General features: G+C 37.4%; 1 protein-coding gene across 1 annotated transcript in view; it reads right to left on the bottom strand.

The window, feature by feature from the left end:
- The window catches only part of MARCHF11 (membrane associated ring-CH-type finger 11), a 79,558-nt gene that overhangs the window by 22,042 nt on the left and 40,688 nt on the right, over nt 1-16,828 (bottom strand). The window contains exon 3 of the mRNA XM_029053610.1: nt 2,560-2,752. Coding sequence (XP_028909443.1) covers nt 2,560-2,752 — 193 coding nt within the window. The remainder of the gene's footprint in view (nt 1-2,559; nt 2,753-16,828) is intronic.

Below are 16,828 nucleotides of genomic sequence, written 5' to 3' on the forward strand. Positions count from 1 at the left end.
TAACATTAATCAACATATATTGGAAAATGAGAAGTTACTTGACTCCCTAGCAATCTGTCAACATCTTGATTTAGAAAGCTCATAATCCATTAAAAATGAAAACCAGGTAGCCATTTGATTTTATAACATTCACATGGGTTCATTGCACATGTAAAATAGGAAAACAATATTATTCAAATGACATTACAAAGCACTAACTAGGTCAATAAACTATTTTTTTTTCTGAAAGTTACAATTCCAACCATTTATTACATGGCTATTTGATTTGGCCAGGCACCACAAATGTGAATCACTAGATCATCTGAACCCTTTGGGAGTGAGCCAGTAAAACAAATCCCTGGTCCCAACATTCAGCCCATGGACCTTAACCTTCTCTTCCTTCCTTGGGCCCCCAAATCCTGACATGCTTAAAAGATAGCAGTGACAAGCCTCTTTCCCCTTCTTCTCCTCCTCCTCCTTTCTCTTCAGATGGTAAAAACATTTGAAGCGGGTTGGGGGAGTTCCCAAAGAGGCCAGATTTCCTGAGCAGCTAATTCAGAGCTAAAAACAAAAAGAAAGAAAAAAAGACTGGGGAACACCTTTGGAGAAATCTGTGCCTCTAGTCGATACCAAAAATTGGCTCATATTTCTCCAGAAGCAGAACCTTAATTAGATTTCACTTCTTCTGTTCATTCGCTAAGGGCCTAGAACAATACTCTGCATACAGCAGATGCTCAATAAATGCCACTGATATGAATTAATGCAAGAGTCATTCCCCATGTCCTTCTAAAAGCAACGTGGCTAGAGTAGGGGCCTGGGAGTCAGAAGGACCTGGGTTCTAATCCAGGCTCCACCACTTGTCTGCTGTGTGACCTTGGGCAAGTCACCTAAGTTCTCTGTGCCTCAGTTTCCTCATTTGCAAAATGGGGATTAAGACTGTGAGCCCTAAGTGGGTCAGGGACTGTGTCCAACGTCATTAGCTTGTATCTACCCCAGCTCTTAGTACAGTGTCTAGCACATAGTCAGTACTTAAATACCACAATTATTATTATTATTAAGTTCTAGGACTTTAGAAAACACGTATGTTACAGTTATCTCTCCATTCCTCTCTGTTCTTCCTCAGAGATAAACAGAAAGAAAGAGGTCCAGGAAGATGGTTACTCATCCCAAATAGCTAAATGCACTTGAGGCTCAATCAGGCATAAAAGGCAGTAAACACAGGCTAATACAGAAATGAGACCAAACTAAGACCATTGCTATTATCCCCCTTCCAATCCACCACATAGGCTGTCAACACAGCTTCGGCTCAGCTCCACAGCTTGTGATCACAATGGTCATGATAGTGTGACCAGGAGCCCCACAAGAATAGTAGCAACAATCAATCAATGACATTTATTGAGCGCTTACTACTTGCAGAGTGCTGTACTAAGGAGCAGTGGAAGGAAAAAGAAAGAAGAGAAACTACAGCTGTTGCTGCTGATATCAATCGGTGGTATTTATTGATCTCCTACTGTGTGTAAAAACCCTATATTAAGCACTACGGAGAGAGTACAGTGCAATAGAGAAGGCAGACATGATCTCTGCCCACGAGGAACTTACTACTTCACTGCTGATCTGAGCACCCTGGAGTTCTCATCTCCATCATCTCCTATGAGCTCTGTACTAGATGTCATTACAGAGGTCAGCAGCAGCAGTGCTGACACTAGCTGTAGTTTTTCTCTTTTTTTTTCCTGCTCCTCCTGTTCCAGTTCAGAAATTTGTTTTGATGACCAGGTTATATCTTATATGTGTGTCAGTCTGAGTGACTGTGCTTCACTTGGCTGGGAGGGGGTGCGGAGAGGGGAGGGTGCCTAAGGAAGGCTGAGTTAGAGACACCAGAAGGAAAATTAGGGTTGTTGGAAAGCATGGCCCAAACCTTGAGGATAGATATCACCAACAGCTGTCCTCCAAGCAAACTGTCACCTGGATAAAAGACAAAATCCTAGACCTGTGGACTGAGCAACGGCAGTTTCTTCTTTTATTTTCCCTGCCCTCCTCTTCTATGTCTTCCTAATCTTATTTGAAGCACAGGTAAATCTGCCAGCATTAAAATCATTTCCTCACAATGAAACCTATTTGTGTATTGATATGTTCCAGATTCCAGGATCCTTATCTGTCTACCTTCACCTAGACTGTAAACCCCAAGAAGGCTGTGAGCTCCTTGTGGGACAGGGACTGTATTCATCCTGATTATTTTGTATCTACCCCCCCAGTGCTTAGTACAGTGCTTGGCACATAACAAATGCTGTGATTATTATTACGTAGTTTGGTGGAGGATGTGGTTTACTTCAAAAGATTCTGGTGGGAAGAAAGAATGAATTCTCCTCCTAAAAGGAGAACAAACCTTCTATTTCAAAATATGCTGCATCGTTCCAATCTTGATATCTAGAAAGAGCTTTCTTTTTTTCTCAAAGAACAATAGTGAAGTTTAGAATCACAAAACGTGAACCATTACATTTCGTAATTAATATGAATTTTGAAAATATAAGAACTGCAAAAATAGTTATTGACAGTTTGTGATATTGAATGTGATGGGCTTACCTATGCACACTAGATCCATAAAACCATACATTCCATAGCAGATTTGAAAAAGGATGTCCTTTCTTTGCCACACTGCATAGGGGCTGAAGGCTGACCAGAGAAGCCAAGTCACACTTGCTATTAAGAACAGTGATCCTAGGATTACAGCAATCATCTGTACTTTCTCAACCAGTGTTATAGAAATGCTTTGCCACTAAAAGAAAAACAAATTCATGTTAAGTCAGTATGCTGTGTAATACGAAAACATATTCAGCTCCACGGTTCCGTTGATATTCAGTCTCTTGTTAATATTTTGGGCATCCAATGTACTGCTTTTGTAACCTGGACTAGAATATAAATTATGGAGATTAATTTCTTCAACTCCATTTTAATTAATAAGTTGTCATTTGCAGGTGTTAATTTAATCTCATACCAGATAGTAATAAATGAATAAACAGCTTAGGAATTTTTAGCATCAGGGAATTACATCTATTATCTTACATCCACTAGTGATATTGGTGAGTATTGACACATTCTGAGATCTGTTGAAGTAGTTTACTTTCTCTCAACAGTGAATAGGGAAAACAGCCTTTAGTTCACAATGTGCAAAATGAAAATCTAAGAAATGAACTTAACAATGACATCTACATTATAATTGTAGCCTGGTAGAATTCTGAATTAAATTACTTATTTTGATTTGATTCAATTATTCAAATGTTATTTTCACTTTTTATTACAGAGACGAACTACTGAGAAGTTTCAAGTCTATCCCGATGAAAAATCTGGGCAGAAGAACTATAAATTATGTAAATTCTATTATAAGGTAATAGTTTTCAGTAAGCAACTGTCAATTTATATCATAACTGATAAAAATTCTGTCAAGAATGCTAAAATTTTAGATTTTTAATTATGCATGTTCTCGCTTCTGACAAAATGTTACCAAAACAGTTATAAATCGTTATTTGCAATAAACAGCTGAAATAAAAATAATACAGAAAAGGTGAATTGTGTGGCAAAGACTGTTCAGAATAATTAATAAATTGATTCAACGACTGTAAAAAATAATGAATTATAAAGCAGTGACCCACTTGAAATTCACAAACACACATTACTCACCTGTAACAACGAGGGCCAATTGGAAAGGAGAGTTCCTGTTTAAGTGGAAACCTGCCAGTACAATCACCTGTGGAGAATTTTTGCTCTAACATTTGTTGTTATTTGTACCTTCAATATAATTCCTAGGTTTATTATAAGAAGAGTTTAGAAATAACAATTTTGGGGGGCATTTCAAACTACATAAGCAGATATCAGGGCCTCTCCTTGGCTATCAAGCATGGGGTATTACTATTGAGAGGCTATTGTACTCTCCCGAGCGCTCAGTTCAGTGCTCTGCACATAGTAAGACTCAATCAATACCATCAATTGATCGATTAAGTGTTATATGGTACTCTCCCAAGCACTTAGTACAATGCTTCGCACACAGTAAGCATTCAATAAATACAATTGAATGAATGATTGATAGAAGGGTATAGATGAGGCCTGGAAGTAGTGGGGAATAAATCAGTAGTGGTCATGGAAGCTGAAGATAAAACCTGTCCAGGGATCATCACCTGGTGGGCCTAAAGCTGCAAAGTTGGTAGTTTGTAAGTGTTGCCCTTTGACTTTCAACAGAGTTTTAAATGGTGACCTGGAAATCATAGGTTAAAAGAGGTAGAGACACCTTGAGAGGACATTTTATTCCTCTCCTGCCTACCACCTTTTTCCTACACCAAAACACTTGAGTCAACAAGAATCAAACCTCTTTTTAAACTGCTACAGAGAATGATACCTCACACTGCAGTACTCTATTGTTTGCTTTTCATGAATTATATAAAGCCACAGTGAATAGCATTTCTTTGGAAGATATAAACGATGCACAAATATTGGTGAAGTACAATTACTGGAGAGATCTATATGGGAAAATTAACAGAAGGTAAATTCAGCAAAATGAGCTCTCATTTTGGAATATAGGCCAACTTTTGACTTTCTATTTACTTTGAAGCAAATTTAGAGTTATCTGTAGTCAAATGTAGGTTAGAAAATTTTTTATTAAATACAAAACAGACTGAAGTCAAATCCATCATCTGCAGAATACTTTGTTTTTAAATTTGATATCACATTCATAGTATTGTATGACAGTGTATAGTTTTCTATATCAACGATAATGTCACTATCAGCTTTAAAGTTCCCCATCGACTCACCCGACCTTACATGTATGCTCTCTCTCCATTCCCCACTAAGTAAAACATTTATTTGCAGGCTTTCCTGCCTCTGACCTATCATTCAAGCTCCTTTCTCCCTTCTTAAATCTGACAAACAATAGCCCTCCCAACATTCAGTGCCTTTCTGAAATCCTATTTCCTCAAACAAGCTTTCCCCAATTAATTCCTAGCATGACAAATTTGTGTAAACCCAGTCATCTCTAGCACTTAACGTACTTATGTAGAACCATCATCTGCACTTTTGCATATATACTGAATTATAAATGCATTTATTTATTTTAAAAAACTCCACAAATAGTTTCATTACTGCCTCTCCTGCTACAGTATAAGCTCTGTGTTTTGTACTTTGTTTCACACTTGCCAAACACTTAGTAAAGTGCTCAATAAATGCAAATCATTATTATATAGCAGGCTTCTGTACTCTGCAGAATTAGTATAAGATTATTGAAAAACTACATCAGTTATTCTGTACTTGCAATGTTTGCATCATTGAAAATTAATTATGACTATGAACACCGGCGTTTCCATTCTGTACCACATATGAGGTACCTGTATATGAGGTATCTGCTCTTCCACAATAATGAGCCAGAATCATTGTCCTTTGGAAGAGCAACCTTGCACGAACATGAGTTGGCATGGTCAGTGCCTGTTTCTATGGGAAACATCTCCCACATTTATTGCCGTGTTACATTCACGTGTGCAGAATTCCTAGCACACGGGAACCTAAGGTGGCATAAACAGGGATGGGATCGATAAATGGTATTTATTGAGCACTTACTGCATGCAGAGCACTGAACAAAGGGCTCTGGGGAGTACAATATCACAGAGTTGGTAGACACAGTCTAGGGAGGGATCGGGTGGCAAGGGAATGTAGAAAGAAGTGCTAGTAGAGCTCCCAGCTCTTCTCCACCCATCTGAAGGTCTTCATGATTCTGCAAAGGAAAAGTCAGAGTTTGGACGCAGAGGCACAACTTCAAGAAGACGGCTTGCTTTCCTCTGCTCTCTGATGAGTAGGAAAGAGAGAATGGAGTTGGAGTTCCCTGTTCATCGGAGAACCTTTTTTCCCCAGGATGCAGAGAATTATGCTGAATGTCATATCCTTGAACAGCTAGCTATAAAACCCAAAATGATAGACTTCTCCTGTCAGAGTTAACATTTCTTAAAATGATAAGAAATAAAAATCATTTTCCTCCAAAGATGGGGAGATGCATTGCAAATTACTATTCCAAGCATCACATGTCAAATAGGTTGCAATGCATCGGAGTTCTGAATTGTTAGTCCTATCTCAAGATTGCCTCTTTGGAATCCTTCCTGTCAACACTGACCACTCCATTTCCTTTTGAAATGATGAATACAAATTAGAGAGCAAGTCCTTTCTCCTAGGTGAAGGTATATAGGTTGAGGGTAATTTGTCATACATTAATATGAATTGTCAAGCCAGGGCTTCACCAGCTGAATTATGTATCAGGTTCCTGGATCTTGCATAAATTGCCATAGCATCTACACTGCTTAGTTGTACAAATTGAAAACTGTCAGGCTTGCCTCTGACCTTGAAATGAACTTGTTTTCTATGCGTTGTTCTTTCAGGAATGAACGATATGAAGATAAGGTTATTTTGACAATGACGATCTTTCTTTTATCATTTATATTGTTAGCATTCTGGTCAAACCTTTTACTTTTGCACAAAAATCAACTTTAAAAATCTAGTGAAAGAGGAATAACTTCTTCCATTTTGGGAGTTTAATTCATTTTACGTGGTCAGTAATGTATTATTTAGTGCTGTGGAAGATGTATTGATTTTACTGATTCTAGTGGTCAGAAAAAGTGAAAATCCCTCTAAAAGGAAATAATGAAATCTCATTCTCCAGGCCTCACATCCTCCCACCCAGAAATTCCAACCTGAGACAAAAATTAAATTCAGTATGCATCCAAGTCTTAATACTCCTATATATTTTCAAGTGGATGCTGTGGGAGTCCAGTAAATGCAGTGCAGTGCAACAGACATATTTGGTTGTTAAAGTTGCAGCACTTTGCAAATGCAAAATTTGCTGGTATTCATGGTGCATGGGTCCAATGGGCTGAATTCTGGCTAAAATAATCCCAAATCTTGCAAGTGAGCCAGTGACTGTTAAATCATTTTGTCCATAATACTGGTCAAGTGTTTTCTGGAAAGACAAGAGCGGATATGAATCATAAATTTAAAGTATCACAATGTGATTTATTTTATTACCCATTGAGCACATCCTTCCTTCTGCATGGCACTTACGCATACTCATATTTGCCAAACCACAATACCTTCCCACCTCCAAAAACCCTCCTAAAAGACCACTTTCTCTAGGCATTCTCCAACTAACTTCCACTTCCCTGCTCACATCATTCATTAGTCATTTATAGCACTTGTGTCTATATCCATTTATTCCACTTATCCATTGTTTGCATACTTCTGGTTTTACCCAGATGTAACTGTATTTTTCCTTTTGTTCACATTCTACATATAAATCCGTGATTGCCTATTTTTCATTAGACTGTAAGCTCCTCAATCACAAGGACTGTGTCTTCTACTTTTATTGTATGCTCAAATTATCTAGTCTAGTGCTAGTAGGCTCACAGTAAATATTAGTGTTGAAATAGGTGGACTCTAAAAGCGTTTTCCATTAAAGGAAAGGTTAATTTGTAAATAGCCCCTTAACCTTTGTGTTTCAACTTTTGCTTAGTAAAAAGCAGAGTGCCACTGGGGTGTAGATCTTTTCACGTGCAGAAGAAGGACCTCACTGTCAATAATATTCAGCTTCAAGTCTTAAATATGCAGCTGTCCATTATATTAAATATATAATAGGGTAATATGGTAAATACATTCAGTTGTCAAAGATCAATTACTTCTGGGCTCCTTGGCTCTGTGGCATGCTGGCAGATATTTCCTATTCCTTCCCCTATCTGCATAAGTATTCATCAACCTATTAATACTTTAGAAATATTATAGATGAGAATCTGACCTTTTTCTATTATCCTAGGAGGACCAGGCACTGAAACAGAAGTGGCTTGGTGGCTGCCACATCACCCGGACTGTCACGTGATCAAAACGGCTGCCCTATCAACTTCCTTTGACATCACCCCTTGTCCTCTCTTCTTCTCCCATAAATTCATCTGCCACGACTCCTGAGTGAAGAGGAAAGATAACAACTGGGAGTGTAAGTTGCGGCAGGTCAAGACCAGAAGATAACAACTGGGAGTGTAAGTTGCGGCAGGTCAAGACCAGTGACAATGGCATCCACAGAACATGCTTTCTCTGCACTGGGTAGCCAGCAGTCAAATGATGGAACTTAACTTCACTAATGCTTGGTTCCAGAAAGTCCAAGAGATGATAAGGGCACTGCCAAAAAGACACGGGATCTGTGTACGTAGTGAACAAGCCCAGGTTCATATGTACAATCTCGGCCTCGCTGCGACCACAAAATAGGCTGCATGTTGCCACATTTGACGTTTACAGCGTTCGGTGCTGTTCATGTTATTGCTACAAATACTGATATCCAATTAGGTTACTGACACTAATTAGGATAAATAAAAATACACATAAATAATCTTATGAAAATTGTATAATACCAAATAAAAAAAATTCTCATTATTCATGGATTAATTTTTTTTAAAGAGTCTCTAAATATTTGGAAGATGATCCTTCTTGAAAAAGTTGTCTCCTCTAGTTCCTTAAAAAAAAGAGTCTCCTCGGTAGTGTGTCAGCCAAAGGAGCATAGTTGAGCAGTGATCCATGTATTTAATGTGAGCCCCTTATGGCCTCTGTGAAACCGTGCACAATCCAACCTCCAGTATACTGTCTATTTTGATCAAATAATTTGCAAAGGAGTACACTATTTCACTTCTTTCACATAGCTAGGATCTTCCAATACAACAAAAAGGATCAGAAACTTTTTTTTCAAGGACAGCTTTCATTACATCTGAAATGGCAGAAGTATTCTGTAATCTCCATGGATATTTTGTTCAAAAATGTGATTAAGCATCAATTGCCAATATTCCCTAAACAATATCTCAGAATTCTATTTTTTTTTCTGTGAATAGATGTGAAAATTTTGGAAGATGTTCTCTATCTGATTATGGTATGTGTTAATGACAAAATAAAAGCCTATTTCTGGTTTAAAGCATACTTTAAAAAGTGAACAGCTTGTAAAAACTTTGTTGATCAAGAATAAAGCATATAAACCATATCAAGAGGAAATAAAATGCATAAATATGTTGGTTCAGTTATGAATGTCCCCAATATAATTTTATATAAACATTAAATTTAATACTGAACATAATTGTTGCTATGTTAAGTATAAAACTAACTTTGAGGAACCAAAAAATGAATTAACAGCTTTTCTATTGGTTGTGCTTATTTATAGCACTTTAGTATATACCATATTTCATACTATTGCAATTATTTCACCCTTCAACACTGCATAAATTAACATCAGAAAGATTCGTGATTAAGATTATGAGTCAAACACAGCAACACTGTTTAATAGGACCTAATGTGAGATGAAAAAGGGCATTTTGCAAGCAGAATAATATGACTGAAAAATGTAATCAGTCTACTTTTTGAAATGAAACTAAAATGAAATACATTAGTAATTTAAACTGATGATTCTTTTTCAAGGCTCCTTAGATGGGTTCCCTGATTATTTTTTTTATTTTGAACTAACTCCCTACTCTCTGATTATAACAATGTGAATTGCTAGGTTGAATTTATATTTTCATAAAATTGTAGGAAACTAGTAAATGAAAAATAAATCATACAGGAGCAGCAGCAGGAGATGTGAATTGGAGGAAAATATATGAACAAAATATCATTGCAAAAATAGTATCTTCCTCTAACAGTAATATAAAATCCTAAATGAGAGTCAATGAGAGTCAAACAATGAGAGTCAAACAATTCTATGTAATTGTTCATTCTGCTAATTAATAATAATTATGATACTTGCTAAGTGCTTACCATATGTCAAGCACGTTTTAAGCTCTGGGGTGGATTCAAGATAATCAAGTTGAACACAGCCTCTTTCCCTTATGGGGCTCACAGTCTAAGACTGTGAGCTCGATATGGGCAGGGAACATATCTTTTTATTGTTGTATTGCATTCTCCCAAGTGCTTAATATAGTGTTCTGCACACAGTAAGAGTTCAATAAATCCAATTGAATGAATGAATGAAATAGGAGGGAGTAGGATCTAATCAACCCCCCCCCATGTTTTTTATACAGATGAAGAAACTGAGGCATAGAGAAGTTAAATGTCTTGCCTGAGGTCACACAACAGACCAGTGGCAGAGCTTCCCAGTGCCAATGGGAAATACCTAATGAATAAATAAGGAGTATATTGGTGGGAGAAATGTGAATCCAGGGAAAAGTTTAGAGAAGTTCTGTAGAATGGCTTACTGACTCCAAGTAGTCATTATCTAAATGTACTAACCATTCCTAAAATTGGAATTTTGGAGATGGTTGGGCCACAGCGGAAAGATGGAGTTTTTGTTATCATTGCTTTGTTACAATTGTCCTTTTTTCCAAGAAATGACAAAATTAATACCATCAACTATCCATTTTGGAAATTATCCATTGCAGAATTTTAAGATCCCATCAGGGGAATGTGCCTTTCCTAAAGCCTTTGACCTCGGAAAATCTGCATTAGGGACTATCTGTAGACCCTGAGCTGCTTCATCTTTTCCCCCACAATTCACTGCTCAAATGGCACTTGAGACCAATCCCCTGTGTTAATGATATATTGTTAAACATTCCACTTCTTCATTAACTTGGAAAAGTGAAGTTAGAGAGAACAAGAACATTTTGGTTGGTTTGTTCTTCAAGTCTTTCTGGGGGAATCTAAAAAGTCTTGGAAAGCAAACGTTTAATCAATCAATAGTATTTATTACTCACCTTGTGCAAAGAACCCTATACTAAGTCCTAGAAAGAGTCCAAAAGAATTATTAGACATGATTCTGGCCCTGAAGCAAGATGCATTTAGTGAAACTGAGAATTCAGTATAGCTAATAAATGTGCAGGTGCCTTGGAGAATACCTGGAAGCAGAAATGAGTATTAGAATATGTGATGATTGTGAAAGTGAGCCATGTCCTGGAAACCTAAAACCAGGGAAGGAAGGCATCAGAAAATAGAATATATCAATCACTTCCTGAACACAAAGGCATACAAATGGCTGACCTGCATACATTTGATTGAATAAAATCTATTTTCAGATAAGATCACAGACCATTGCTTCCATTTCCTGCTGATTTGAAAGTGTAAAAGTCTCATGATTGGTTTTGAAGAATTGTAATTTTAATAAAGCCAAGATAATCAGAAATAATTTACCCATTAAACCTGAAAAGTTCAAAGGAGTCAGAGAAAACTGTAAAGTCAGTAAATGCTACACAATTTAAAGGTGCAAAAAATAAAAGGTTACCAGTCAATCAATAGTGTTTTTTAATGGTATCTGTTAAGTGATTACTATTTGCCAGGCACTGTTCTAAGCTCTGGGATAGATACAAGCTAATCAGGTTGGACACGATCCATGTCCCATATGGAGCTCACAGTCTTAATCCCCATTGTACAGTTGAGGTAACTGAGGAATGCAAAAATGAAATGACTTGTCCAAGGTCACACAGCAGGCAAATGGCCGAACCTGAATTAAAACCCATGTCCTTTTGAATCCCAGGTCTATGCTCATCCACTAGGCCAGGCTACAGTGACCCTGTGCAGTGCACAAGCTATACAAAAAATTCTCAAGAGGATTAATTTTGGTGGCAAAGTTTACATACTCTACTGTATACCATAGATGTATCTGAAATATGCATTCGTTCAATCATATTTATTGAGCATTTACTGTGTGCAAAGCACTGTATACCAAGTGCTTGGGAGAGTACAATATAAAAACATTTCTCTTGGAACACAATGTAGAAGTTACTAAAGACTCTCAATGCTCATGCAAAGAGGTGAAGCTGAAGTTGGAGCACCTGCAGGAAAAGAAATCCCTGTCTAAAAGGAAATCTCAATATGGAAAATTGAAATCAAACCATTTTAGGGCAATTATTTAAAGTGACTACAAACAGACAATATAACAAAACTAAGATGATATTAGGAAGTATACAATAGCATGGGCAACCAAAACAATATATTATTACAGAAGGTTCTTAGGAAAAGCTGACTTGCCTTTAGAAAACATAATAAATGACCAATAATCAATGCTCTAAGAAAAAAATAAAATAAACTGATTTTTTTACATCTGCAGCATGAATAAAATAAGGGATTATTTTATATGTTGTGCTGTGGCTTGTTTGTTATGAAATGGATAGTTTATTCTGGACTAAACAATGATTTTGGAATTTTATTCATGGCCCTATTTTAGCCAAATTGTAAAATGGTAAGAGAAGTCCAATTTGGGACAACTTTGAACTTTTAAAATTACCAGTTCAGAATAGCCTTCATAGTTGCATGCTTATGCTTTTATTATTGCTTTCTGAACCAAATACTGTCCTTTAAGATAAACATTTATCATATACTTGGACAGGTTTAAGCTAAATCACTTTTAAATAATATTGGATTATTTCCCACAATAAAATGTTCAATCTTGGGAGATAAATCAAAAAATAAAATTAACTGTCTTTTCACTTTCAGACAATAAATAGTATTTAAATTCTGATAATCTCAGCTCCTAGAGATCCATTTAGAATGTTGAGATTTAAAGTTTTATAGACTGCCTATTCCTGAACACTATTGTGTAAATAACATTATTCCTCAGAACAATTTAGTTTATTGACTTACTGACAAAACCATTTAAGATCCCTAGAATTCTCAGTTCACTCCATCAATTATTACTCTAAGGCAAAAGATTAAGTCTTTACATTTTATTCCTCCTACTTACAGTAATTAACTCTCACCCCAAAGACGCCAACCGAACATGAAAAATTGAGTAAAGCAAAATGAACTTAAAACACATTACTTAATAACCCTCCCAAATTATATCCCACAAGTCTTTATGTCATAGACTTCTAAGTGGTCAAATCAAGAACACTTCACCTCTAGCCTTAGGTCTAAATCCGGCAAGGAGATGGTTTAAATCTGTGGGGAGGCTGTGCGGAGTCAGAGCAGCTGAGGAAGTTCCACCAGGTGGAGACTATGCTTAGTTTCAAGACAATTGATTTTGCTGAAGAAAGAAAACAACCTGCTTGCTATATTGATGTTTTGGCTAAGTTCCCTCACCTCCTCATTGGCTGCAGAAGACTGTAGCTTCAAAAGTTACAACAGGATTACTATTCAGCAGGGTGATAATTCTTTCGGAGGGAAAGTTCTTTTTGTGAATCATAAAGCACTGCCCTACTTCCAGAAGACTGTTTAGTCCAATTGATAACCCTGTCCTGCCCAATTATTTTTACAGAACAGGAGTACTCATCATAGAAAAAGATCTACAGCATTTGGTTGATGTTCAGCTATTTGATACTCTGCTAAAATCCTTATTCTTTAAAATTATTTTGGTGCCCTTAGCCTAGACTACAAAAAAATACCATTAACCAAAAACTAGAAGCAATGTACACACCTTATCCTCTCATATGAGGGCGAGAAATATAGCTATCAGTCCATCAGAGAAACAGTGTGGCCTAATGGAAATAGTACGGACCTGGGAGTCTGAGGGTTGGGTTCTAATTCCTGCTCCACTGCTTATCTGCTGTGTGACCTTGACCTCAGGCAAGTCACTGCACCTTAGCTACCTCCTCTGTAAAATGCGAATTGAGACTTTGAACCCCATGTGGAACACAGACTGTGTCCAATCTTATTATCATGTATCTACCACAGCACTTAGAACAGTGCCTGGCACTAAGTGCTTAACAAATACCATTTTAAAAAAAAATATTAAAAACCTGAAATAAAACCACATTACTAAAAAGAATTTCTGTATTCTTTTGAAATGGAAATATTCAGAGTATCATTTTTTGGCAGATAGGTCCTTATGTTTGAGTTCCTGTCAAAGAACTGGGCACCCATCAGTTGCCAAAACTCCACTATATTGAGCAATTAAAAATGACGGTTCAATGAAGAATACTGAATACGTAAAGAATTTACAGTCCATCAACCAAGTGTTAAATGAGCATTTGAGAGCCGATTGAGCATTTTCAAGGCAATATTCAGGAGTTCCTACTTGATGCATATGGGAATAGGAAACAATTGGAAGTAACTGAAGGGTGGAGACATGCATAAAACACTGCCCGAGAAAAACAATCTGGGCCTCAGGGTGAAATGTGGACTGAAGAGAAGACATATTGGAGATAGGGAGGTCTGTGAGGAGGCTCATACCATGATGCAACAGCTGATTCAATGACAAGTACTTGGACTAGCATGGTGGCAGTTTGGAGAGGAAGAAGCAGATTCTGGAGATGTGAACAAATGTCAGGATATTAGTTGACAATGAATATGGGGACTGAAAGCAAGAGAAGAGTCAAGGATAACACCAAAGTTGCAGTTCGAGAGATGGGGAGAGGAGGAGGATGTGCACAGTGATGGGAAAGTTAGGCAAAGGAGAAAATTTGGGAGGGGAAATGAGGAATTTAGTTTTACTACTGATCTCCAAGCTTGTAAAATTTTAATATGTCCAAACGACCTTAAATATCTTGCAGCTCTAGGGTGACCAGCTGCCAAAAGCACACTTTAAGAAGTAGAAGGCATTTGGAGCATTTTACAGATGTAATGAAGTACTATTTAGAGTGTGGACTACTGCAAATCAATCTGGCGTGCACCGATCCAAGTACGCTGACTCTCATAGAGCAAGTACTTCGGGAAGTACTACCAAGAGTCAAAATTGAAAATAGCTCCAAATCCTGCAGAGATCAAACTCAGCAGGACAGCACTATCCAGACTTTTCTTGGGCACAGAGCACGGGCAGTTGCTGGTGTGCATATTAGTGGCTTCAACCTCAAATGAAGATCCTCAAAATCTCACTTTTTTTCAGTGTTTGTTAAGTGCTTATTAAGTGGCAGGCACTGTATTGAGCACTGGGGTAGATTTTACCTTTTGGGTTTGAAGAGAACAATACCAGCTTTTAGCCTCAGTTGGCTAGTGACCTAATTAAGGGATTTGCTTGACCAGCGGTGCAAAACCAAAGCTTTAGAGAACCAAGGCTACATAAACCAGCACTAAACCCAGGACTTCTTTACATCAAGGAAGAAGTTAGATATGACCCTGTGCACTGCCTCAAAGCATCTCTGAGTCACAATCAAGGAGCAAATCCAACTGAGACGGCGACTACGCTTCAACATTACCTTTACGAACCTCTTATTATCAAAGATGAGACCACCCAAAGCATTAAAGATGGGAGAGAGTTGTGGTTTGGCAGATATCAAGGGGGAAGAAGTTCCAAGCAGGTGGAAGGGTATAAGTGAAGTGTTGAATTCAGAAAACCTTAGAGGAAAGCACAGTGAGACCGTTGCCTTGGAAGGAGTATAGTGCATAGTCTGGGAGGGAGCACAGAAAGAGAAGATATCCTCACCAGTCGTATTGAGCTATATTGGGGAAAAAGAGTGGACTTTCCAAAGTGATTCACAATCTGAACACCTTCCTTGAGCAGCAACCCATAGCGCAAATAGCTTCCATAACAATCCCGGTCCTAGAGATGCAGGCAAGGGAGCCCCTCACCAGCCTGCTCTGAGAGGCCACAGGCTTAAGTACTGTGGCAACCTTTGAGCCTACAAGCTCTCTTTTAAATAACAAAGTTTCACTTTTGTACAGAACAAGGTGTAACTTCATTATTTTATTTCCTTGAAAACACTGCTCAAGCAAGCAGTTATTATGATGACCCATTAACCTAGTAAACTGGAATAGGTGAGGTAAGATTCTTAATATAGCAAAGAGAGTCCGCCATTTATATTTACACAACAGATGTGTTGGACACTTATTTTGCTTTACTTTGAATGGAAAGTAAGAATTGAAATCATTTACTTTCTCATCGGCACAATGACCCTTCAAAATGTTCCATGTGTGTGATTTTCCATGCACGGAATGCTCTAACTGTTGCTGAGTTAAAGAGCAAATCGTTTACATGAAAATCTTGGCAAATACACATTTAATTTCTAAACACATAAATTACTTTGTCTTTTATTACAATTTATAAGACCTCTGGACTGGAATCAAGGTTATTCAAACCTAAATTGTATAGATTCCCTGTTGTGAGAGGTGCTTAAATTGATACTGTCATTATAAGGTGTTTTGGACAGCCTATATAGATATTTGCAACTATTAAGCGGAATTCTCTAGGGGAAATGAAATTAGCATCGGGCAGTGACCCAGAATGCTAAAGGACAAATAGGTCTGAAAATGTATTACCTCATGATGCTCCTTCTTACCTTTCTTTAGTCCTGCACTGAGACACTGATGTAATGATTTATTTTGGAGGCTCTGTGTGCCAGAACATTTGGCTGTACCTACATAGCAAAGTGAAGTGAAAACTTGAATGATCCAGTATTAATGTGGCACACACAAGCTGGATCATTTTATACCCCAACCCCACAACCCCTTTTAATATTAAATCTCACTTGTGTAGTAATCATCAAGTAAGATCTATAGTTGACACTTCTAAATAAATCAGTACCATTTGTGCCAACTTAATCTCTGCTTTGGGAAGGTCAAGTAACTAAAATACAATATAAGTAGAGAGTCAACTTTCCTTAATCTGGGGGTGGGGTGGAAGGATAGAGTGAACAAAAATTGTGGGTGAGGGGAGAGAGGGCTAAAGAATTATCTTAACATAAAAGTGTGGTTAAACTGCTCCATTTTGACTATCACGGGTACTAACAATAGTCTGCAATGAAGAAAAGGCAGAAATGTCGCATGGCCAATGTAAGCATACCGACCCTACAGAGACATGTATTTTGTTCCAAGATGGATTTTATGAAACTCACTCTGAATTTACTATGAATCATAAAACAAATGACTCAAAGTATTCAAATACATTAAAATCTGAGGTTTTAATAATTCCTTTTCTGACTTTTGGAAGCTCTGCTTAGAA

This window comes from Ornithorhynchus anatinus, chromosome X3, assembly GCF_004115215.2.
Source record: "Ornithorhynchus anatinus isolate Pmale09 chromosome X3, mOrnAna1.pri.v4, whole genome shotgun sequence".
NCBI lineage: Eukaryota > Metazoa > Chordata > Mammalia > Monotremata > Ornithorhynchidae > Ornithorhynchus > Ornithorhynchus anatinus.